Raw genomic sequence first — 24,056 nt, 5'->3', positions numbered from 1 at the left:
GCTTTTTGCTTTCGTTCTGTAGAAAGAAGACTGACAACTTTGAGAATGTGCACTAAAAAGTCACTTGTCCTATAACTAAGCTTATAGTCTACTCACTGAAACTGTTTCAATAAAAGATAAAACAGGCTTAAAGCATAAAAAAAGACAGCATGAATGATTTATGATGTAAAACATGTTAAAAGTATTTGGTGTTGAATGTTGCAAACTCTGTCCTAAAAATGAAACTTCACAAGGTGAAAATGACCTTATTTGTAACTGTTCCCACTAATAGAGGTCAACAACAGGTCTCTTATGAAATTATTCTTTTGCTTTTACTGTCTGTTGTGTGATTGGCCCAATAACACAACCTAATGATTACTTTGAGCTGAGAAGCAACTTAAAAGCAAACGCACCCTACTTAAGCTGCATGACCATGAACTTGTAATATGTTTTTAATAGCCAAGACAGCGTATTTTGACACATGCGAGGAAGTAGTGTAGGCCTTGGAAAGGTTGCCAGTCCATCACAGGGTTAACAGAGAGACCGGTAAGCATTAAGAGTCACATCCACACCTGCTGCCAGTTAACCTACAAGCATAGGGCTGTTCGATATAACGATATATATCGGATGATGATATAAAAACATCTATCGTTTCATTTTACGCTATCGTTTGTTTCGTGGTGTCGCAAAATAAACTGTTTACGGCAATATTTTTTCATCGTTCTGATGGTCACTGCAGTGGTTATATTAATTTCTTAAAGTTCTCTCTTTCTCTTATATGTAAATAACCACACTACTGACGGACAAGCGCCTGTTTTATGCGTTGTCGTTAGCAACAACGACGTGAACACCTTCGCGTGTCCGCTTGTTTATGTTCCACGTAAACCTTTCACAATAAAGCTCAAGATCCTGTTGAGACTTTTCAAAATAAACTGAATCACGTGAAAGAGCAGATTATTTATGGATGAGAAGTAAAGAAGAGCCGCCAGGTGCTAAAAAATAAACCTTAGACTCAAACGTTAGAACAGGCAACCCGCAGCACGCCGTGTAATAAATACAAAGAAAACAGCATTACAACTTATGTCTAAAAATGTATAGTTTCGTGCATCGGTTAAAACACTTGACTCCGGGTAAAGGACGTGCAGCTGGAAACACTTCACGCAAGTCGAGCTGCCCGAGATTCACAGAATTTACAGAAAATGTTAAATATTATTTTTTTGTGATTTATATCGTTATTATCGTTTATATCGGACGATAGAATTCTTATATCGGGATATGAGATTTTGGTCATATCGCACAGCCCTATACAAGCATATCTTTAGACTGTGGGAAACTGTGAGAAACACTTAAGCATGCAGAGAAAAGAAGGGACGAAGAACATGCGAACTATGCAAACGAGTCAATGATCTAAAGCTAGAAAGACTGGTATCGCTGTAGTTTAGTGAACTTTAGTGAAAGGCAGAGTTGAACAAATATTAGGAGATCAGTAACCTCACTGCAGCAGAACCTGTTATGTATGTGCACTCTACGGCATTAATTGTTTAAGGAAAAAGTTTTAAGCATATAAAGCATGGAGCATGTTTTATGATAGGGTAATGATGGGGTAATGTTCAGCGAACTGTTTTGTTTTGTTAATAAAAACTCCAAACTCTTTATGCTCTAATGACCTGCAGGCTTGAGAACATTAACCTTTCAAAATGACCTTTATTGCTGCCTTGCGCACTATTTGAAGGTCATGTAAGTAATCGCTTTCAAGTTAACCGACAGGGTTAACAATTACTTTCTTCTTAAAGAGTTGGTGCTTCTTTTGTATGGCGGTGTAGCCGTTTTCTGATTTCCACATTAACATTAAAGAGACCAAGAAGTGAGATAACAGCAGAATCAGCGTAATGATTAATCCTGCAGGCTCAGAGGAAGCTTGAAAGCAAACAAATACTGCTGAACTAAGTGGTTATGAGAAGACCGCACTTTGCAATTGCCAGTGTGAAACCTCCCGGGGCTCCTAGGGAGTAAAGATAGGAGGAAACATAATCTGCATTTATATTGTGCTTGATAGCTGTGCATTACTGTCTTGTTTCAGACTTGTCTGTGGCCAGTCAAAAATCGTTGTGACAATGACATGACTTCTTAGTGGGTTATGGGTCCCTGCAGGGAATCTACTAGGAAAGCGAGAGAGGACACTGTCACAAACTTCAGAATACTTCTTGTTCAGAGATGCTGGATGACTAAAAGATACTGGCATATGTGCATTTGGGGCTTAAACTAATGGACTAAAACAAGTTCCCTGTGCACTTCCTTCCCTTTAAGCTCTCGAACACTGTATGCTTTTTGTTTCTGCATATCTGTATAGTTGCATTCTTTGTCTCTGGGTTCGTACGTATTTCATGAAATCTAAAACGCAAATGCTCAGTGCATTGCTTTCACACTCATTATTCTGTATTACATAAAGTCAAATCCTAAATTTAATCTAACTTTTAAGGTATAATCCCCATAGGTTACAGTAACTGAAACCCCACTTTTTGACTTTTGTTTATGCAGTTTAATACAGTGTACAGTGTACTGTCTATGTGGGAGTGTGGGAGTCATTATTGGGGGCAGTTAGCCAAAGTCCATAATGGAAAATTCCCTTTACCACCCAGACTCTAGCACTATGGATCGAGGTTATTGTAATATCTGATATTGGTAACAGCTATGCAGCTTAAATTGTGCAAGGGCTACCCTGAGAAAAGAGGTATTGATGGTGGATTATTGATGTCTACAGTTACCAGTGCTATGTGTATTAATGTACCTCCACACTATCGCATTATCGGATACCATAGAACAGTCCATCCACCTATTCACTTTTCACTATTTAACTGGTTGCAGTAATCTAATCTAAGCAGAGATGCTGAGACACCCCTCCCTTCAGCCACCGCCTCCTCCTCTTCAGAGACATTTATGTTCCAGCTCTCTACAGCATGTTTTGTGTTTGCCCTGGGATCCCCTCCTAGTGGGGCATGCCCAAAATACCTCAAAAAGAGGGTATCTAGAAGACATGTCTGACATATCTAAGGGCAGCCCAAACACCCCTTGAAGGAAGGTTATGTGTGTCACTACCAATAGCTTGTGGCCATAGGTCAGGGAAGGAAAGCAGACTGTCCAGCAAAGCTTTGCCTTCTGCTCAGCTCTCTTTACCACAACAGGCTGCGGCAGCATCAGGATTATAGCTTAAGTACAAGGTAAAGAGCTCTCATGTTTCCTTTAACACTCACACAATAAGTGTAAGAGAGAGACAAGAAAACCCAAACTTTAACAAAATTTTTGCATGTGGATTGAATTACATTATTTGATGGATAATTTTGAATGTGGGAGTAATTTCATTTTACAAATAGATGACATCTCTCACTCCATTGACCACAATACCAGTTGCACAAGTAGACCTGCCCTTTCATTGCCCTTTTTGCACTCAGTAACCTGAGTGCATAAAAGGCAATTCCTCAATGTGCAAAAAAGATCCACCCACCGCCTACACTGGCCTACACTCACAAAATAAATTAAAGTTGTAGATAAGATTAATGTGCCATTTATGACCCCTCATTGATGTTCCCTCAGTGTTCGTATTTGAGTATGCAGAGTGGAGAATTATGGGTATTCAACAAATGCAGACGTGATTGCATAAAGTCCAAAAAATATCACATAGCCTGAGTGTAAACATGCCGTGTAGTCGTTTAATGCTGCCTGGTTAAAAATCCGACTTGAGCAGACAGAGATCATATGTATGGTTTTTAACACTTCAGAGCTCTGTAATGGCTACTGTCTTCTTCACGGCTGGAGTTAAGGACCAACAGCAAGACAAACACGAACAAGAGCTGCGCACATTAGTGGTTCCACATATTTCTAACATATTCCCCCCCAACCCCCCGACTCCTAGTGAGCTGCACAGCTCTACATAAAACCTGCAGACAACACATAAGCATGCCAGGTGCTGCAGCCTTTGATGTGTAGAAAAACTTGAAACACACAAACACACCTGGTGACCAGTGTTGAAATGATATCTGTGATAGTACTGTTGAGTTCGTTGAGGAGCTCTTCAATAGGTCCAGGGATAGGCAGCTGCTGTCTGAGATGCTCGGCCCTCCGAATCTGTTGCCTGTTTTGCCAAATCGTTTCCGCGAGCTTCTCACACCTGGCACCAATCCAGCCACGCATCCACAAGAAAGACACACAAGTAAGAATAACACTTGAAGATCAACACGACCAGTGCCAGAAATATTATATTTCACCATTACTTATTTTAATTTGAGCTCCTGAAAGCTGAGCTCAGCTATATTAGACAGAATTTAAGTAGCTGACACTACTAAAACTTTCAGATCTGGCTGAATAAGTGAGGCCTTTAAAAATGTAAAGGGCTCACAGCCAGGGATCCCTGACGGTGGGTTAAAGCAAAAAATAGAAAATATGTAAGACAGCCTATGCCTGCCAATAACCTTTGAAAAACCCCCACACAGGACCACTCCAAAGCAAGCTTTTAAACCTGTGACCTTTTGCCTTGTGAGAGAGTCTAGTTACTGTGATCTTGGTGGGAGGTAGAGCGAAAAAAAAGCAACTCACCAGGACTGAAGGATGTCCAGGCCTCCCTCCGGCGGTCCCCCATTGCCTGCCAGTTGTTGCCGTCTCTTCCACTGGATCAGCTCGTCATCCAGAATGATGGTCTGCTGCTTCCTCAACAGCTGCAGTGTTTTCTGGTGCTTCTCTGCCAGGTCCTGCACACAAGCAAGCAAGACACATGTACTTCACCAGAACCAAGTTTTGGTCAAATGTTTCTGTGAATCTGTGTGTGGGCTACAAATTTGTGCGTCATTGAAGTAAACCGTGGTTATGGAGAGACTCTTTTCCTCATTTGGTGACCTCTACCTCACTCTTACTTTTGCCACCTCAGTATATATGTCAATAAAAATGTGGTTTGACGACTATTAAAAGAGTTTCTAAGTTTTTCCAAGTATACCTGCATATGCAGAGACCATGCTCACTTAATTCTGATGCAAACTGAGTCATTTTATGCTATAAACAGGCCCGAAATATGAGAGAAATGGCTCAGTTCAGAAAAAAGCATCAAGGGTTACTCCTATTACGCTTTTAAAAGGGGTAAAGACTTAACTTAGGGAGTGTAATGTTTGCAACTACCACAAAAGCTGCAGAGAACAGTTGCTCATTCTGCATGTCCGTCTGGATGTGACTGCCTCGAAACAAGGTGGGGTCACAAAACTTTACAGGGTTGTAACTAAAATCAAAGTGATGGCCGATTTCACTGCGGGTGTAGTGTTACCTACATATACCATACTTTATTTACTTAAAGTCAAAAAGCAAACGCGGGACCAGCTTTGTGTGTGTATGTGTGTGACAGTCATCATGATAAAATGTCTGGGAGACAACAGCTGTAGCAGCAACTACCACAAAGTTGGCTTCAACCTCTTTGCCAGGTGTTTATATGTCTGTCTGTGGAGAGATTTTATCAGGTGTCCAAGATTTTCTGTACAGTTTAAAATCAAAACCAAGGCCCAGTTCAAGGATGGGTGTAATCTGGCAACTGCACTGGCACTGCAGTGATATGATCTCATTCCACAATGTGGTCTAGTTAATTTTATCTTTATGGAGTGTAATTTACACATTGATACACACACACACACACACACACACACACACACACACACACACACACACACACACACACACACACACACACACACACACACACACACATGAACGAAATAAGTAAGTGCAAGTATGTCTCACCAGTCTGTATTTCTGTAGTGTGTTGGCCTCTCTCGTCAGCCATGCCTCCACAGTGTTTTTCTTGCTCAGAAGGGCAGGCTCTCGTAGCTGGCGGTCAGCAGGGGGCAGTGTGGCCAGGCTGGCCAGTTGAGCTGAAGATGGGAGACAAGTTAAAGACAGAGGGAGTAGAAGAGAAGCAGTAACAATTTCTAACCTGTGCACATGCAATATTCATGTCCCATCCGAGGAATAATGATTTACTCAGGAAAACCCCCTCCTCCCCCTCCTGCATAGCTCAGATATTAAAAAAGATCGATGCTTTCTGTCTGACACATGGAGCACTCGTGAAAAATCTGTAGTGTTACAGAAGCTGTCAGTTTCCCGCTGTTAATCTACATGTCTCAACACAAAATTCAGATAGCTGTATGAAGAATTATCTTTTATATTTAATTTGAACAGTGACATGTGGCACACAACAGACTAAGTGAGACTGATTAACCAAAAAGGGAGCAGCATAATTGGAAAAAAAAAAAGATCTATTTTAAGCAAGTTGCTCACCAAACAAACAGAGTAGATAAACTAGAGTTTGTTTCTTGATTCAACAAGGAATTAAAATGGTACAGCAGCAAATCTAAATGACTAACAACAGTTAGAAACATTAATTATATGTTTTTTGGTATTTGCAGTAGGTATAAGTTAAGTTTGTGAAAACTGCATTAGTACAAACACTGATTCTGTCATTATGGTCGTGCAGCGCTAAGGAGATGCAAGCCCTCTGGTCTCACCCTGAATGCGCATGCTTTCTTGGTACTGGATGATGAAGTACTCCTGGTTGTGCTGGAGCTTGCGGAGATCGTTCTCAGTGTCTTGGGTCAGCAGGCGAAGCTCCTCAAAAGCCTGGTTGATCTGTTGGTATTTCTGAGACATGCTGTCCATCATTCCACCCACTGGAGAGTTTGACTGTCAATTACAAAATATGAGATTGAGAGACCAACAGAGACAGACAGCTACTGAACCAAAACTAACATGATGCACTGACTGATGGCTAGACCCCAGCACCTGCACTATTTAACTGTAAAAATTCTCTGGGAACACAAGGATAGTGTCAACGGTGCAGGTTGATAAGGAAAAAATGTATTTGCATCCTCAGGAAGAGTGCAAGGTCACCACAATTTGAAAAAGTGCATTACTGTACCTAAAGGTTCAGACTGAACGGGCCAAAATTAACTCCACTAACAGAAAAAGCATGTTGTGACTGAAAATCAATTCACCACAGGAGTTCAAGGAAGATGTCTTACGCACGGCTGGCTTTATGGTTTTATAACTCACTGCAAGTTATAAAAGTGAGAAATATCTGACTTTCCTGTATATTGCATTGTTAAAGTAGGAAAATAGAAATGGTTTGGTTTTACAAGGCCATTTTAAAGCATGACTGTATTGGCTGTGGTACGATATCACATTTATAATGTTCGAATACAATGAACTCAGGAGATCCTCTAGGATAAACAAATACAGGAAACAGAATAGTTATCCACTTTCCGAATCAGCCACCATTATGTAGTTTGTGTTTTGCGGGCTATGAAGCCACAGGTGTGTTTGTGTGTCTGCTGTTCTGATTTCTTTGGTTTTTCCATACTTTTCACACTTACATATTTCAGATCATTAAACAAATTTTAATATTAGTCAAAGACAACCTGAGTAAATTAAAAAACACATCCCTTTGAAAGAATTCTGGACCACTCATCTTTGCAGAATTGTTTTAATTCAGCCACATTAGAGGGTTTTAAAGCATGAATGGTTTGCTCGCTTTGAACTGAAGCCTTTAAGCATAAATCTAAATGGATTTAAGTCAGCAAAGCTTCCCTAGACCATCACACTACCACCACCATGTTTTACTGTCGGTATGACGGTTCAACTTTTGTCTCGTCAGTCCCAAAAGTCTTGAGGATCATCAAAGTGTGTTTTGGCAAATGTGAGATGAGCCTTTGTGTTCTTTCTGGTCAACAGTAATTTTTCTCTTTCTAACTCTCCCATGGATGCCACTTTTGCACAGTCTCTTTCTTATTGTTGAATCATGAACGCTGACCCTGAGGCAAGCGAGGCCTGCAGCTCTTTAGTTGTTGTACTTGGTTCTTTTGTGAGCTCCTGGCCCTATATGAACCCTATGGATGAGTCCCAAAGCGCTCTTCGAGTAACTTTGTTAGGTCGGCCTTTCCCATGAAGGTTCACCACTGTTCCAATTTTTCTCCATTTGTGGATAATGGGTCTCACTGTGGTTCGCTGGAATCCCAAAGCCTCAGAAATGGCTTTGCGACCCTTTCCAGGCTGATAGATTTCAATGACTTTGTTTCTCAGCTGTTCTCATGTTTCTTGAGATTGTGGCAAGATGTGTCAGCTTTCCAAAGAAAAAAAAGCAGTTAATCACAGTTAAATCGTGATTTTACAAGCTGGGGGTGGGGTTATTTTGCCATAGGGTCACGAAGAGTTTGGTTAACTCCCTTGATAAATAAAATCTTCATTTAAAAAACTGGATTTTGTATTTTTCTTTGTCTAATATTAAAATAGGCTTGACGATCTGAAAATATAAGTGTAACAAACTGGAATGTGGCAAATACTTTTTCACATATACACTCAGAAATTATTTATTTTTATACATGTTCGATGCACAAACACGAATCCCACTTACATTTGTAGCCTCTCGGACGAGCCTCTGCTCTGTGTAAAGGATGTGTTTGATACATCGGACCAGCTCCAGAGGACAGCGGTCATACGTGCTCTGAAAGACAAGGAGCACATGAGCTGTGTTAAGGCCTGTTAGCTCTTGACGAGTAGAGCGGCTTCTGCACACAGGGCTCGCCAATTTAGTAGAATCAAAGGTTCTGGAGCTAACACTGCAGACACACCAAAACCTATTAAGTTAATGAGCACACTTCATATAGGTCCATGACTCATTAGTATACGCCTAGTTAAGTGGTTTGTCTGTTACAGTGTAACAAAATCTTGTTTCAGTTTAAAACTGCGGGTGATACTCTTGTTGTTTCCTGTTTTAAGTGAAGGAATTAAGTTTCAAGTTGAATTGCTTTCACTTCATACCGCACAGAAAGAGAGAAATCATTCACAGTAGCTATATATCTGCATTTTTTTGACTTTTGCAGGAAAGAGAGGAACCCAAGTGACACATTTAACATGTCACTCTCAACTACACGAATACACGTGTGGTCAGCGCCATAAACTGGGAAACAGTGTGGTAGGAATTCAGGACTGCAGTGTGATGTGCGCAGCCTGCCCCATTCTCCCTGTTTTTCCTCGTGGTCTCAGGGAGGGGAGAAAACAAACAGAAGAACAGATCTGTGAAGAGGGAGTTCGATCATAAATAGCAGAGCTGGCTAGCTACTGAGGCCCTCGCTCGAGCCGTCCTGTTGTTTTCCTCTCAGTGGATACAACCTGTTCTTAAAACATTTTGTGCAACATGTGCTCTTTCTGAGAACTACAGTAAGGGAGGCAGTTAAGCTGAACAGCTGTGACTTCTAATCACATCATTTTGTGACATTGTAAACAATTTTATGCTCTTCTTAAAACAGTGCTACAGTCTGGGTAGGTGTAATACTGAGATTTAGTACGTTTTGTTTTTATTATTCATTCAGAGTTGCTTTTGAATGCCTTGTTTTTGACATTCCCAGTACTTGGAGTACCAGTACTTTCCATTCCTTATTTCTGTAGCCACAGATGATCAAATCAGGGTCTGACAAACAAGCCACAGCTGATACACATGTACCCGCTGCAAATCAAAGCCAAGCAACTCTAAATAAAACACAACAGCTATTGCTTAATAGCTATTGCCAGGTAACCAAGCACTAAATGGGAACTATATTAAGAATGCAGCGGCGTTCGAATAAAAGCCTCACCTTGAGCTGGTTGGCATAGTGTCCCAGTTTGATTTTAAGAAGGAAACCATCCTCCCCAACCTGGTGCTCAGCCTTGTTCTGCAACTCTTGTATAAGACTGTCCAGTAAGCGTTTGGCCTTAAACTCCTCCTGTGGGTTCTCCAGGTCTATGGCATCCCTAACACACACGCACACACATGCACACACACACAAACACACACGATAAATTGTAAGATGTTGAACAGAACAAATCAAAATGTTACAAAAATAGGATTAGGATTTTTTTTTAACATCCTTTACATTCTCTGGTCACACGTGCATCAAATAAACTCACCAGAGCTGGCTCTCTATCCACTGGGACAGATAATGTCGCACCTCAATTGGAAAGTGCTGACCGTACAGAGATTGCATCTGGTGGAGGGCATCTCCTTGCAGTTGTTGGGCCTGGATCCACACCGCCATCTTCAACACCCTTAAGCTGAAAAAGGGGAGAATTCTTAATTAGAGTGCAGGGAACATATGTTACACATAAACTGAAAACAGTAACTAAAGGGATGTAAAGTGGTGAGAAAAAGATCATTTCAGGTCACTTCGGATCAACTTATGAAACTTTCGCTTTCATTTTACTATTTGCCAAGTGTCTCACCTTTACAAAGACTGCAGAAATCAGCACAACAACCATAGCTTGTCAAGAATATGAAGGGTGGTGAGTTTTGGGGTTTTTTTTGTTTTTGTTTTGTTTTTAAAAAAGGAAGAAAAAAAACCAGCTAAAGTATGAGGAATGATACAAACAACATGTTTATTTGGCATAAACCTAAAAACCTTTCATTAACTAGCATGACACAATTAAAAGGAATAAAAGCCACTTTATGAAGCCATTTAAAGTATAGTGTAATATTACACAGATAGAAAGTTACAAACATTTATGGCAAAAATTCATCTTTCAATTCAGGTGTTTAATCCCAGCTGGTAATGTTCTGCAAAAGCACAGAAGACATCCCAGACACCACATGTAAAATAACTTGTTATAACTTAATATTTATAATTTTTTCCACCGAGTGGTAATTGGATTCAGCTGCAGTAGTAATTAGTCCAGGCTATTTTACATGGATTTTACTCTGCACATCTTTTCCCATCTTCTGCCACACACATGAAAACACGCCACAAACACTTGTAACCTGCTGTAAAATTGTGCACGAGAAGAATGCCTCCAGAAGTGTTGTTCTGATCATTTTAATCCTTGAGAAAGATATTTTTTAATATCGGGGATACAAGCTGCGTTTGTCGGACGTAAGCTGGGATACAATGTGGGTTTAGCAGCTTTACAAAGGTTTTAAATGTACTGGGGAAAGAACATCACTTAAGTGAAGTATTTAACATTTTCCCAAAAGAGTCAGTCATACAGATAAAAATAGTTTTAATGGTAAATAAATGACTAAAACACTTCTATCTTCTTATACCTTGATTAAGTCCGCTTTACGAAGTGACTAATACACATGTCTCTGTTTTCCTTCTACGACTGAAGATCCAGGTCACTTGCCCGGCCCGCTTGGGTCGCTTTCTCCTTCACTGAACATGTTGAGGACTTAAACATGCTCCTCTGTGGAGCCAACAACTCCACACTGAGGGTTATGGCTTGGTTGAGAGGGCTTTGTATTGGGTCACTGCTGCTTGTTTCCAGTCAGCACACCCACTCACCCTTCTCAAAACTGGCACAGTCACTGTCAGTAAAAGACTGAGAGATATGAGTACGCGGGAAGTTTGTGGTGTATGTGTGTGAGTGTTTGCGTGTGCATGTGTGTATTTGTAGGTGCCTGTGGTGTCAGTGGTTCTGCTTGACAGTACATGTATAGTTTTTATATCCACGTACATGTAATTGATACTACACATTGCATCAAAAAACAAAAAAACAAAAACAAAAGGAAAAAAATGTTCATCCTCTTCTTTGTCATTGCTCTTTTTTGTTCCATTGTAGCTTATGTCTCTGTCACATATCTTGTCCACGTTATACCGATTGAAGAGCTTTTTTTTTTTTACCTTGTTAGTCTGCACTCCCTCATAAAGAACATGTGAAAACATGCGTTTTGCTACAGATAAAGCATAATAACGGTAGCCATTTCCCTGCACAAAAATATCCCATGACTTCCACAAGTGACCTCTTGTCATCTGTACAAGAAAACATGTGTCAATTAGACAATGAATTAACTTGATTAAAAAACAAAACAAAACAAAAACCCGACTCAAAAGCCTTTTCCTGTGCATGTGGATGTCATAAATGCCTAATAGCTGGGCTCACATGCATGCTTGCTAACTGACTATATGTCTTTGTAGACCAAGGTGAAATAGGGTCAAAAAGGTAATTCCACTCAATCTGTCGACACAATCTGGCGACACAAAGCCTATTCTACTGTTCCTGTGCTCTTATGGTTCTCATTGTGTCCTAGAGTTCACCTGCTGACCTTTACAGCTATATTTTCAAAATAAGCAAAATTTATAAAAAAATAAATAAAATAAAAGCATTATAAGCATTTTTTGCATGTTAAATGTCAAGAAACTATTCTCCGATTGCCTGTGTGAAAGAAAACTACAAGCACACAAAAGGCATAAAGACTGATTTTTGAAAAGACAGTCAAGTGCTTTTTAAATGAATAACCTACACATGTTATCTGTAAAGGAATCAGCAGAGAGCATCAGCCCAAAACTGCAAATCAGCTGATTGGAGGAGGAGCCGACAGGAAGAGCACAAAACTTTTCTACCACCTCTTTCTGTGACACCCATCGTGGGTGTAGGACTTTCTTTCTACACCAACCTGTATTTCACAAACATATAAATAGACCAATGCTGAACATAATGGGAGCTGCAGCTTAAAAGAGTGTTTGCTGTGCTGTCAGAAGACAGTGGGACAAACTGGTGTTTTAGTGTGTTCAACAGATCTTTAAAGACATGGCTGCAAACAGGGTTTGACAACCAGTAGCACCTCAGTTCTCATCTCCAAGAAAAAGTGAAATGCTCCCAAGCAACAGCTTTACTTTGACCTCAATATACAAACATCCTGGCGTGAACCTTAAATATACTGTAAAAGCAAGTCAGCCGTTCTGCCTTTGCCATTTTCTTCCATGTACAGGAAGCTCACTGTAACATGTCACTGCTATTTCATCACCAACCTCACTTTGGCTTCAAGTAATTAAATAAATAAAATCCACCTTACCTTCAGCTCTGTGTTACCATGTAAGAGCAGGAAACTCTAAAAAGGAGCACCACAAACCTGAGACAGACAGAAAGAGAGAGAGAGACAGAGAATGAAAGAAAGAAAGAGACAGAGACCAAAAGGAGGAAGTGAGTCAAACTTGGGCGCTTCTGAGGAAGCTCTCTTTTTTTCACAAGGACAAGAGCTTTAACAAAAAGCATGAAAAAGGGAAAGTCCACTGAACAGATTTGACTTTATTCCAGATGAACTGGACATGTCAACATAATAGCATAATTTTTGAACATTCTTCCCAAGCCTGAAAGGTTCTTTCACTATGTGGGGATTTTGAAGCTGATGCATTTAAAAAGACAAAAAACAACAGTGTTGCCAGAAATCAGATTTAGAGAGAATTAAGAGAGGTTCAATTCCCTAAATGATTACTACAAAAAAAGAAGAAGAAGAAGAAAACTAGAGTTCATTGCAACTTTATAACCACAGCAGTACATAAAGGCGCTAAAAAATACTACGTTTGTAAAACACGACAAAATGCAGAGCATAAATTAGCATCACCTGCTAACAGAAGAGCGTCATTCAACGGGTGCTGCGTGTAAACAACAACACAGCTTGTTTGGCACGGTTGTCACTACAGGGATACGGCTGAATCCAGTCTACTTGAATATCTGAAAGATTTTGGTGAGCAAAACACATTTGGCTCACATTCTAAAACAAATTGTCAGAATATGAACCACATCCTTAATGAATTTGAAAAATTATATACAGTATAATTTACTAAAACATCCAGTCTGCAAGTTATTGATAACAATAATTAACAATAATAGTTACCACAGAGTAAAACCACAGTCGAAACAGCTCTTTTAAAGTAAGATTTTGAGTAGTCATGCTTCAAACCTGAACCAATGGGAGGCTCTATAAATGTTCACTCAGGTTTCATTTAAATGGCTGAAAAATGTCAGTTGCTTTATCTAAACTACCACCTAAAGGCCATGCCTTTCATCCATTAATATGTAAAAACACATCAAATCATGACGACTGAGACAACTACCACTGGTTGTACCCTGAAGAAGCAAAACATCAGGACGCCACATGTTGGCTCTAGACAAAAATGTGACATCTTTATTTTACAGTCTGGATAAGTCTTCTTCTTAGCTCCTCTGCACTCCTGCCTTTCTTTCTTCAAGCTCACTGCCATTAATGCCTTAAAAAGTTGCTTCCACTTGAGGCGTGTGGCTTGACGTCATAAATTACCCACAGCCATAACGGACAAAAATCACTATGCAGCAAGAGAGACTAAAGTCCTGTTTATACCACCAGGGAGGTTTACTGAAGCAGTTACTGCAGATTATTATCGTAGCTCAAAATGATCCTTATACTTAATGTCCTCTAATGTGTTTCTCTTCCCATAACAGAAACTATGAAGCACTTTTGGCTTGGTTTTCTGGAAACAGTAGTACTAATTGAGAGAAAAAGCCTTTGGAATTGATACAAAAGGATAATATCTCAGTTGGATGACTCACACGTTTTTATATCGTTTCAGAAAACAAGGAAGGGCAAAATATAATCCAGATAAATAGGAAAAAAGTTCTGACAAACACAGCATTTGCAAAATAAAATGTTTTAGTTCCTTGTGCCTGTTGGCTGGTCTAAAACTTAATTTGCAGTTTTTATTTGAACTGCAAAAGTGTTCCTGCTGCTTATCTGTAGTCTTTGTTTATGAGAATAAAGAAGCAAACGCACAAATGCACTTGACTTTTGCCTTCGCTCATCCATCAAAGATTATCAGTTGCCAGTCTCTTTTATTTGTACTGTCATTCTTTTGGAAAAGAAGGATAACCTTTGCTCCATCTTCAAAGCCATTCTCACAGTCACTCAAGCTTTTTGCTGTCCAATATAAATTTACTGCAAACTGTACTGCCAGTAAATTTTTTCCTGTGCTTCTCTCATATTCGCTCTCTGACGCACACGCAAAACGGAAAAAAAAGAAAAGCAGTTCGACTAATTCAATCCAACGCCACACCAACACCAGCCTCTCATTTCACTGATTAATTGGAAATTAAATACATTAGTTATTTCCGACATCCACGGTTTGCTTCTGCTCTCTAAGATACCAAACAAAATGCAACTGGACGGCAAGTTAAGTAAAAACCCCCCCAACTATATTCACACATTACTGGCAAACACACAATGAACAACTTCACCCGCTGTGCAGATTCAATGCAAATTTATGAGCTCAGAACGCCTGGATACAAATCCAAGCGAAGAGGTTCCAGCTAGCATTGCACAACGGCTAAAAACAAATAAATCAAATCCCTTTCTTAAACCAGCTGCACAAGGTTCTCGATAATGCCCCACAAAGGGCAAAAACAACATAATGAGGAGGACTGCTTTATTCCCACTTCTTCTGATTACAGGTGAATTGAAACAGCCACTGAACATTTGTTGTCTTAAAAGCAAATTAGCAGGCTCTGTCCAGCCAATATATGTCACAGATATTAATGCCAGTCACACAAAGTGCTAAAGTGGACTGCTAAATCCTTGGAGGAGACTGACTTCTAAGCAGGGGGAAGCTTCAAAGTATCCCTACCACTCAACGAGCTCTTAAAAAAGTCTCGATTATAGGACAAATCAACAAAAAAGAAATACAGCTAAACCCTCACAGAGTGTTCTCCCAGGGATATGCAGCGCCCAGAAAGCTCTGAGCTTCAAAATAGAGAAAAGCTCTGCGTGTACTCTCTGCGTATGTGTGAAAAGAGACCAAACAATCCAAATAACAGACATCCTTCTCTGCTGACACGGTCCGATTAATTTCGCTTGTGAGCCAAGGTGCACTAGATTCCAGCTTTCAGGGAACATAAACAACACTACAACTCCCGCTTGCACTGGCCCTGAAACATCATCTGTGTGTTTGATGTCCTCTTTCAGCCCGTCACAGTCACACCAGGGTTTTACAGAGTTACAAACGGGTGGGTTTAAAGCTCTGCTCAGAGGTTTTGGGGTCTCGAAATAAACTGGCACGTTAATTCAATGAACTCGTGTCACCCACTCTTTCCTCTGAGGAAAAATTACCATTCATTAACGTCAGCACTTCCTGTAAGGAAACCGAAGTGCCACCCACCATTCAGAGCAGTCTTACCTTGAGAATACAAAACAGAAAGGAAACACGGCAACAACATGTCATGTAACACTGCGAGTACTTTGAATGTCTTTTGGGGGACACGAGTGTTAATCCGGCATGAATACTGCTAACCGCTATTTGACAAAATATGCAGAGGCTTTTCTCATTGATAGATGCATTTCTTATAAGCAGAAGCAGCTCCTATTCACTTAACGCAGTGTAAAATGATGAAAACAACCTGTTTGAAGACAAGTTATAGATTCAAATCCAGCACTTTTTGCATTACCAAAATATTCCACATAGTTTATATATTATTTAAATGATAATAAATAGCTGTTAGAACACGAGGAAAGGCTGATTTGTCTCATCACTAAAGAAAAATATCCAAGCTGCCTTTAAATATGGCTTTAAAAGTGTAAACACTGTTTGTGAAGGTCGTGAATGCTCAGAATAAAATACTCTTTAAGGATTAAGGAACAAAGAAATCTGTCAAAAGCATTTGCTCGCACTTTCTGCGTGTTTACCCAGCATTCCTTCTGCACGTCTTATTTATTTATTTATTTATCTATCGTTTCACTGCATCTCCTTTATTTTTTTTAACTTTATGCTAAATTAAAAGCTTTTGTAGTTCACAGTACAGACTTTACAGACATGTGTGAAGCACTATCACTGACTGGTTCAACCGACCAGCTGCCTCGTGATAACCTTTCTAATGCGATTATCAACAATACTCACATGATGTTTATTTACTTATTTTTCATTTTACACATGCTAATTTCATAAAGTGAGTTATGAGATCAATGCTTCTTGAAAGCTGGTATTCAGATCTTAATCTTAGCGGTAAAACTGGTCGCTAAGGTCTGGATGAACTTTCAGAAAGAATTAGCAATTATTCAACAAACAAACCATGATCTGAACTGAATATCTGTTTGTACTAAAGCATGACTGCTGGGCCGCTTACCAGTTGTTTAATACTTAAACCAGATCATATTTATTAGTTTCAACTGAGTTCATGAGTCTGAACCAGCTGCTGTTGACAGTCAGGAGATTAAATATATAGATTTTTCCCTTATTCTCATGCAAACTGTTAGTTTGACGTATATTCTACCCTTCAGGCTTTAAATGCTGTGTTCTACTAGAAAGAGTTCTGGAAAGTATTTAGTATGGCAGTAACATGGCACTCTCCTTTAAAACATCTATTGGCACAAAAGGTATATATATATTTTAAGTCTTGAACCATCCCTCATTTCTTAATATTTTACTTTCAAGGAGCAAAAGTAATTATTACTTTCTTGTAATTATTTAAAGTGGTGCTGAACAAAAAAGTTATCCAGCATTTTTGAAGGTCTTTCAAAGGTTTCCTTAAGACACTGGCTGCTTTATTTTCATTTTTCATACTTGCCCTTGTACTTGACCATTTTCAGAGGAATTTTTTTTTCTTGTTGTTGTTTGTTAAGCCACTAGCCTGTGAATCAAGCATACAAAAAAGCACCTGATTCAAGGGATGAATCAGTGTTGTGTCCACACATGACAGACAACTGGGCAAAGAACCAACTTTGATTTTTTTTTTAAATTGGATCTTTAGGCTATTAACATAGTTTAAATGTTTTAGTTGAATCTATAAAAAAAAGCATCAAAGACAACACAGTTTGACAGGCATAAAATAGTATTTTTGGACAAACAAGGTGGTAGCCAAAGGGTTATTAGCTACAAACCTGGCATATCTTGGCATGGTATGAATGTGTCCTTAAAAATTTAAGGAAACAAGTGGAGGCTAAAAAAAAAGGCCTGGCATGCCTATAAAAACACTATCTGCAGCAGATGAGAAATATCTAAAAGTCATATCCTTAAGAAACGGAAAAAGAAAGAGCTGACACAAGACCTGAGAGATTCATCTGGCCCTTCAGTTAATCTGTCTACTGTTTACTAAGTCTCATCAAAAATGGTATCAGTGGAAGGCTGGACGTCATCCTTAAGGAAGGGAAACAGTAGAAAAGGCTGAGTTAAGCCAAATTACACAGAAACTGCATTGGAAATCACTGGCAACAAGTCTTACGGAGATTTGAAATTTTTGGGTCAAATTATTGTCAGTGTGTACAGAGAATGGTGGAGAGAGGAAAAGCTGAGTTCCTAGAGCCAAATGTAAAACATGGTGGAGGCTCTGTCATGGTTTAGTACTGCGTTTCAGTCAGTGGCGCTGGGGATCTTTTCAAAACTGATGGAAATATGACCACAAAAAATTACTGTCAGGATGTGATCAATCATGCATTATTATCTGGAGAACATTTGATTGACAGTGTCGATGCAATGCAGGAAAATAGGTGTAAATACCTGCACATATTCCCCATTTTCCTGCAATATCATAACGATAAAGAAAGAAGAGGTGGGTTAAGACTCTTGCACAGAACTGTAGATGTACAAATTTGTGATGTCTAAAATTAATACATAGCACAAATGCAGTCACAGTTGTGAAGAAGAAAAAAATAGTTTACAGCTCAGTTTAAAAATAATGATTTAACCCTCGGAGGCTTTAAGTCAAAAAAGGGTCCCTTTTTTGACTTAAAGCCTCCGAGGGTTAAAAATCATTTCTATCCTCGCTGGAACTGTTTTGTAGTTTTTAAGTTGTCAATTGTGCTGCTGAAACTGTCAAAAGTCAAAGTCTGAAGCATACCTGTTAAATACCTGTTCATAGAGGAGTACTTTTATTCTTTTACTTAGAAATTCTTTTTTAAATGCAGTTTTCAAAGAAACACGAAACAGAATAAAGACACACTTGATTCTAGAGGCTGCCCAAGGAGGAGAGCTATACAACAGCACTGCATACACATAACTTTATTTGTCAGGGTAAATAATAGAGGCCCCAAATAAACAACCAGCTTTAATGTTTGCTCTCTCCACCGTCTCTCGGCTATGCTTCCCATCCTCCATCCTTCTCCCTCCTTCTCCCCCACAGTCCAGCTGCTCCATCATAGAGACTCTGCGTTATAACACCCACTCTTAGCCAGCGGTTATAAATAACACGTCACAGTAAAACCGCATTGCCCATAACTGCGATCCAGTATTACATCCAGAAACACACGGCGGTATACATTTCCACAACTACTGTGGCCCAATATAAGAACTAAATCACCTTAACCAAACACGTCACCTGCAATAAAAAAGACAACAACAAAAAAGATCCTTCATGTCATCAGAGCAATGCTTTTGTGAAGCGGGGCAGGGCAAGAAGCAGGGCAGAAACATGGATCTATAAAGCAGCAAAAACTTGAAATGTGGCAGAGTGTAGAGCAGGAGTCAAGATGAAATCCATTATCTCAGCCAGACCAAACATCCTTATTACATTATTATCATGGATCTTGCCAGTTGTTCTCCTCCACGCAAACCCTTTAAGCCAGCCAAAGTACAGCTCATCGGCATTTTCAGCTGACACACGACACGAATGCAGTCAAAGCTGTGAAGCACTTACAAGTCTCAAACATGTGACCACTTGAATTAATTCATAGGTAGTTTTTTAAAAACTGCAAATATTAATGCAGTGACCAGAAAGTGTGACCCATGTTATTATTTATTTTGATAGCTAGAATTTACATCAAATGCAAGCAATGAAAGTTTCTGTTTTGAAAAGAGGACAACACACACGTGTGTAGACACACACACAAACAGACATAGCCATATAGTGTAACGATTGCCTTAAAAATTGGTTTGGGGGTTGGGTCTGGGACCAATTTGTGGATGTGTAAAACATTTATCAAACACTTAAAAGGGACTTTGCTGAGAGTAAAACAAATCTTTCTACTAATTCACAATGAAGACACAAAGTCAAAGAATAGAAAAGAAGACATGGGAAACTTATTGTCACAGAGAAGCGCATGACAAACAAATGTGCCAGCGGCTCACAGAGAGGGAATGGCGACTACAAGAGGATCCTTGTGCCGTCCAACCTGCCCTGAGGTACTGTTGCTATGCTCCAACCCACATCTCATCACGCTGTCAGCATAAGGGAGATCATTTATTAGCTCAGTCACGTGTTTTAGTTTGCAAGCGCTTGGATACTTTTGTCGGCTGATGACAGGACTCACGTTTGAATGCGGATAACTCTAATTAAATGCACCTCACATGACTCAATTAACCCTAAAAAAAGGATCACATTTGATGGCTAAATCACATTAGAAACTGAACATTTCTGCCCTGCAGGCCTTTCCATCAACCACTACGTCAGAAGATCTTGTTGTTACTTCTTCGTGCGACAAGACCAGAGCTGAGCGTGTCTGCCACCCTCACTGGCATGAAGGCCAAAATAACCTAACGCCCTGCTAGCAACTATTCAAAACGTCCAGCAGAATAAGCTCATAAGAGTTCATCTGTGTGTATTTGTAAGCTTGTAAAGTCTCTAAGCTAATTAAGTTATCATGGTCTTGATTTTCTCCACTCTTAGCCAATAATCTGTTGTCACTCCTTCGCAGAAGCAACACAAAAACAAAGTTGTCAGGAACTGCTTTGGAACACACAGCACTACCTCGGAATTCACACAGACACTGAATGGTCTCAAATTTAAGAATTATAAGAGGTTAATTGAGAGAATTTTAGAATTTAAGTAAAACATTTTAATGATTTGACTAATCAGACAAAGAAAACTGTGGTCCACTGACCGTTTCACAGTCATGTAGAAAAGATAATCTGAAAGCATGTATATTGAAGATTAGCACAAACATCAACTACTCGGGGCAAGTTAGAAGATGATGTGTACAAGTCTGCACAGCAGATGGACAGAAAAACCAAGAGAAATAAAGGATGCTGTGGTTTGGAAAAATGATAATATAGAAAATAAAAAATGTGCATTTAAAGAGCCACAACAGCTGTCTGCAGCTGCAGCATAATCTTTGGACTATATTAAAATATTGATAAAGAAGGAATTCAGGCTACATGCAGCATACCCTAATTATAATGCTCAGAATTTGAAACATAAAAAAATCCCACTAGTAACACTGCAAATGCCAAAACACAAACTAAAATTTGCACTGAAGCTCTACACAAAACCCGATCATCAACAATTTTTACGGATTTGTTGACTGTGAAGCGTCAGTCTCATGACGCAAATCTTAAAATACACACTTTCGTACTGAGCGGAAATATTTTCTTTTCTATTACAATCTAAAGAACACAGACACGCCCAGACATATTTTAATCTATGAGATCAAACGTAATTGCGTAGAGATAAAAGAGAAGCTTGCAAAAGCCCCCAGGTAGCAAGTTGCCCGTGGTGCTGAACTGGAGGCCTCGGGATGCCGCTGTGATGATGAGCCGCTACAACGAAAAAGAGAAGATAATCTCTGACAGGCATCATATAGCCATTTCACACAGGTGATCAATGCCCTACAGGGTGTATTGTGTAGATGTTGTCAACACTCTGCAAACAGGATCAAGCAACCAGAAATCATTTGCTTCTTCAAAGTCTGGCAGTTTGAGCCCACCTCAGCCCTGCTTTATGAGGCCTTTGTTCTTTGACATTTTGGCAAACTGGGAAAAAAAACATTAAAACTATGCTGAAAATCACTAGATTATACTTGTATTTACTCCTATTGACTACTTACAATGCGATTTTTTTTTCATGGCTTACAGTTCAAACATCTCAGTTCTAAGTAATAAGGGATGAAACACATTTCTCCACATACATGACTGCACATGACTACAATTTTCAAAGCTTTAGGAAAATCCCCCCAATGATGCTCGTCCTTAAAGCAGACAAGGGCTCACTATTTTAAGTAACTAGAAGGTCATCTGCTGAGGCAGAAATGAAAAGTGAAAACTGTCATTCCCCCCACCCCCATATGGGGAGACCCACAGGGAGTCAGATCAAAGAAAACATGCTGGTGGTCTGAGATAACAACGTGCCCCAGAACTTTGAAGATGTTATCTTGTTTGAAGATAAACTTTCAATAGTTGACCTTTGTTAAGGATGGGCTGCCTTGGGACAGACATGATACATGGAAATAATGACATAGATTTTCAGAAATCCTCTCCAGTAAGAAAAAGATTTTTAATCCAATCCTAAAGCTATAATGGGATTTTCTGTTGCATAGTATATATCTTGCTCAAAAGCAAAGCAATAATGCTTTACAACTAGATATAAGACCGCATGTCTTGGTATGATGAAGAGGCTTGCAGTAGAGGTTTGCTCTTATGAAAAGTGCTACAGACATGTTTTTAGAAAGACTGCTTGTTAGAAAGAGGAGTACAATGGTTTGCTTGTCTGCAGACAGCTGGCATTGTGGGATTCAGAAAGGTAGAGATAAGGTACAGACAAGTTTGATGTCTGCATCGATCACCTTCCTGTTTTTGTCTAGGAATTTTCTCATTCTGTAGCGACACAGAAATTCCCTCAGAGAATTCTCTGTTCTTGTTCAGTGCATGAATGTGCATTTGAAAGAAAAGAAATCTAAAATAAAACAGCCATTAGTAAAGGATAATGGTGTGATGCTAAAGGTGCTGAGAAAATCATAGTGCATTTACTGAAACGTGATTAATGGCAGAAGTCAACTTTCCAGTAGGAAATCTTGCTAAAACACATGAAATTTCTGCTTGTTTGCCTGTAACCACGGTCAAGTTGAGCACCAAAACAGCCACATAGGTACATCTAAAGGTCTGAAAGATCTTGTCAATATCAGATATTATGACATCAGCATGTTGCCTAACAACTGCCAACCAAAGCATTAACATGACCTATTTGTAGCATTTATTAACCTATAGCAGCTTAGAAAAGCAGTGTAACACTTTAATTTTGCTGCAATAACATGTCATTTAAATCCAAACCTTTTTTTAGCCACGATAAATTATGACTTTATCACGTTGCTTAGCAACCACCTAACAATGGACCAAAATCCCAGACCAAACAATACTGTAGCATGAGCATGTATAAATAAAGAGTATACGTAATAAAAAGACGCCTCAGTGCTATAACCAAATAATGATTAGTGACAACTACTTTCAACCGCTGCCTTATTCACAAGGGGTCACTGCAGCACAGAGCTCCACATGTTTGATTTGGTTTTGTCGATTTTTATACCAGATGAACCAGGGAGGATCGAACCAGGGCAATCTGTAAACCACTACAATATAGAGCCACTAAAATAAAATTTAACTGTGAAAATATTATTTTTTGGTGATGTATTACATGAATTATCTTAATATATGTGAACGCTGTGGTACAGCTATTTCCTGTCCCCCATTTTAGCATGTTTATTTCTTTATCAGCAAAAAATGATCCTTATAGGGACAATATTTATCACCAAACAAACATAGGGAAAAATCTGGTCTACATAAGGGGATCGGAAAATAACTGGCATGGGAGTGAAGGTGCTTGCTCAGCTTAAACTGGAAAATGGCACAGCATATATATTTCCAATGGTCTCAGTTACAGGAGACCCACTGCAGCGTCTGTGCTTGGTACCTACCTTTCTTTTCTGATTAAAATCCAGACCTTAGCAATCTGTTACTTCTGCATTACTGACATAAGCTGTGCAGCCTGCAGTCTGATTGATGAAGCAATAGTCAGTGTGAAGTGAAATGAATCGGGGAGACATAGTACACCACAGCCAACCGATCCTGCTGGACTGCGCTGTCATGCCTCTAAAATAACGCTGTGTGTCATTGACCTGCCCCAAACTAACAAGCAAATGGTACTTAGGGTTTGGGAACAGACTCTACTAGATTTAGCAAGTCAAAGATACTTTCTTTATGGAGCTTTTCGCAGACGCGTCTCTTGTGAGCCGTGTTTCGACAGCAGAGAAGGCTTACTTTACATGCAGCCTTTGAGGCCTTTTGCTACCTTGCAAAAGCAAGAGACTATTTAATGTAAATGACCTGCTACAGAAGCTGCAATATCTTTTCAAGTTATTTTGATCATTAGTTCAAACAAAGCAGCTTTTCGAGCACACAGCAAGTACACTTTACCTCAAAATATGTTTATAATTTACAAAGGTATATATAAAGAAATCATCAAGGAAATATGTTGACACTTATTAGCGGCTGAGTAATTTTAGAATTAATCTGAAAAACAAAATTGCAACAAAACATACACAGCGTCATCCAGCACTTCAGTGGGAGACGATGAATGCTCCTTGC

The 24,056-nt window shown here is 39.4% G+C and overlaps 1 protein-coding gene across 3 annotated transcripts in view; it reads right to left on the bottom strand.

Moving 5' to 3' along the window:
• The window catches only part of stat5a (signal transducer and activator of transcription 5a), a 51,574-nt gene that overhangs the window by 8,048 nt on the left and 19,470 nt on the right, over positions 1-24,056 (bottom strand). The window contains exons 1-9 of one of the 3 annotated variants that reach the window (XM_085404441.1): positions 13,373-13,439; positions 12,824-12,880; positions 9,949-10,092; positions 9,636-9,792; positions 8,417-8,506; positions 6,516-6,690; positions 5,752-5,882; positions 4,570-4,721; positions 3,989-4,144 (exon numbers count right to left, since the gene is read on the bottom strand). In XM_085404441.1, the coding sequence (XP_085260567.1) occupies positions 3,989-4,144; positions 4,570-4,721; positions 5,752-5,882; positions 6,516-6,690; positions 8,417-8,506; positions 9,636-9,792; positions 9,949-10,076 (989 nt within the window). In that variant the 5' untranslated portion in view covers positions 10,077-10,092; positions 12,824-12,880; positions 13,373-13,439. Of the gene's footprint in view, positions 1-3,988; positions 4,145-4,569; positions 4,722-5,751; positions 5,883-6,515; positions 6,691-8,416; positions 8,507-9,635; positions 9,793-9,948; positions 10,093-12,823; positions 12,881-13,372; positions 13,440-24,056 lie in introns of those variants that run through there. The other 2 variants (XM_085404439.1, XM_085404440.1) reach the window with 2 other exon arrangements.

Source organism: Rhamphochromis longiceps, linkage group LG4 (assembly GCF_057381845.1).
Source record: "Rhamphochromis longiceps isolate RC_006_pf linkage group LG4, R_longiceps_female_GT1.1, whole genome shotgun sequence".
NCBI lineage: Eukaryota > Metazoa > Chordata > Actinopteri > Cichliformes > Cichlidae > Rhamphochromis > Rhamphochromis longiceps.
This window is presented reverse-complemented; position numbering and strand designations above follow the sequence as displayed.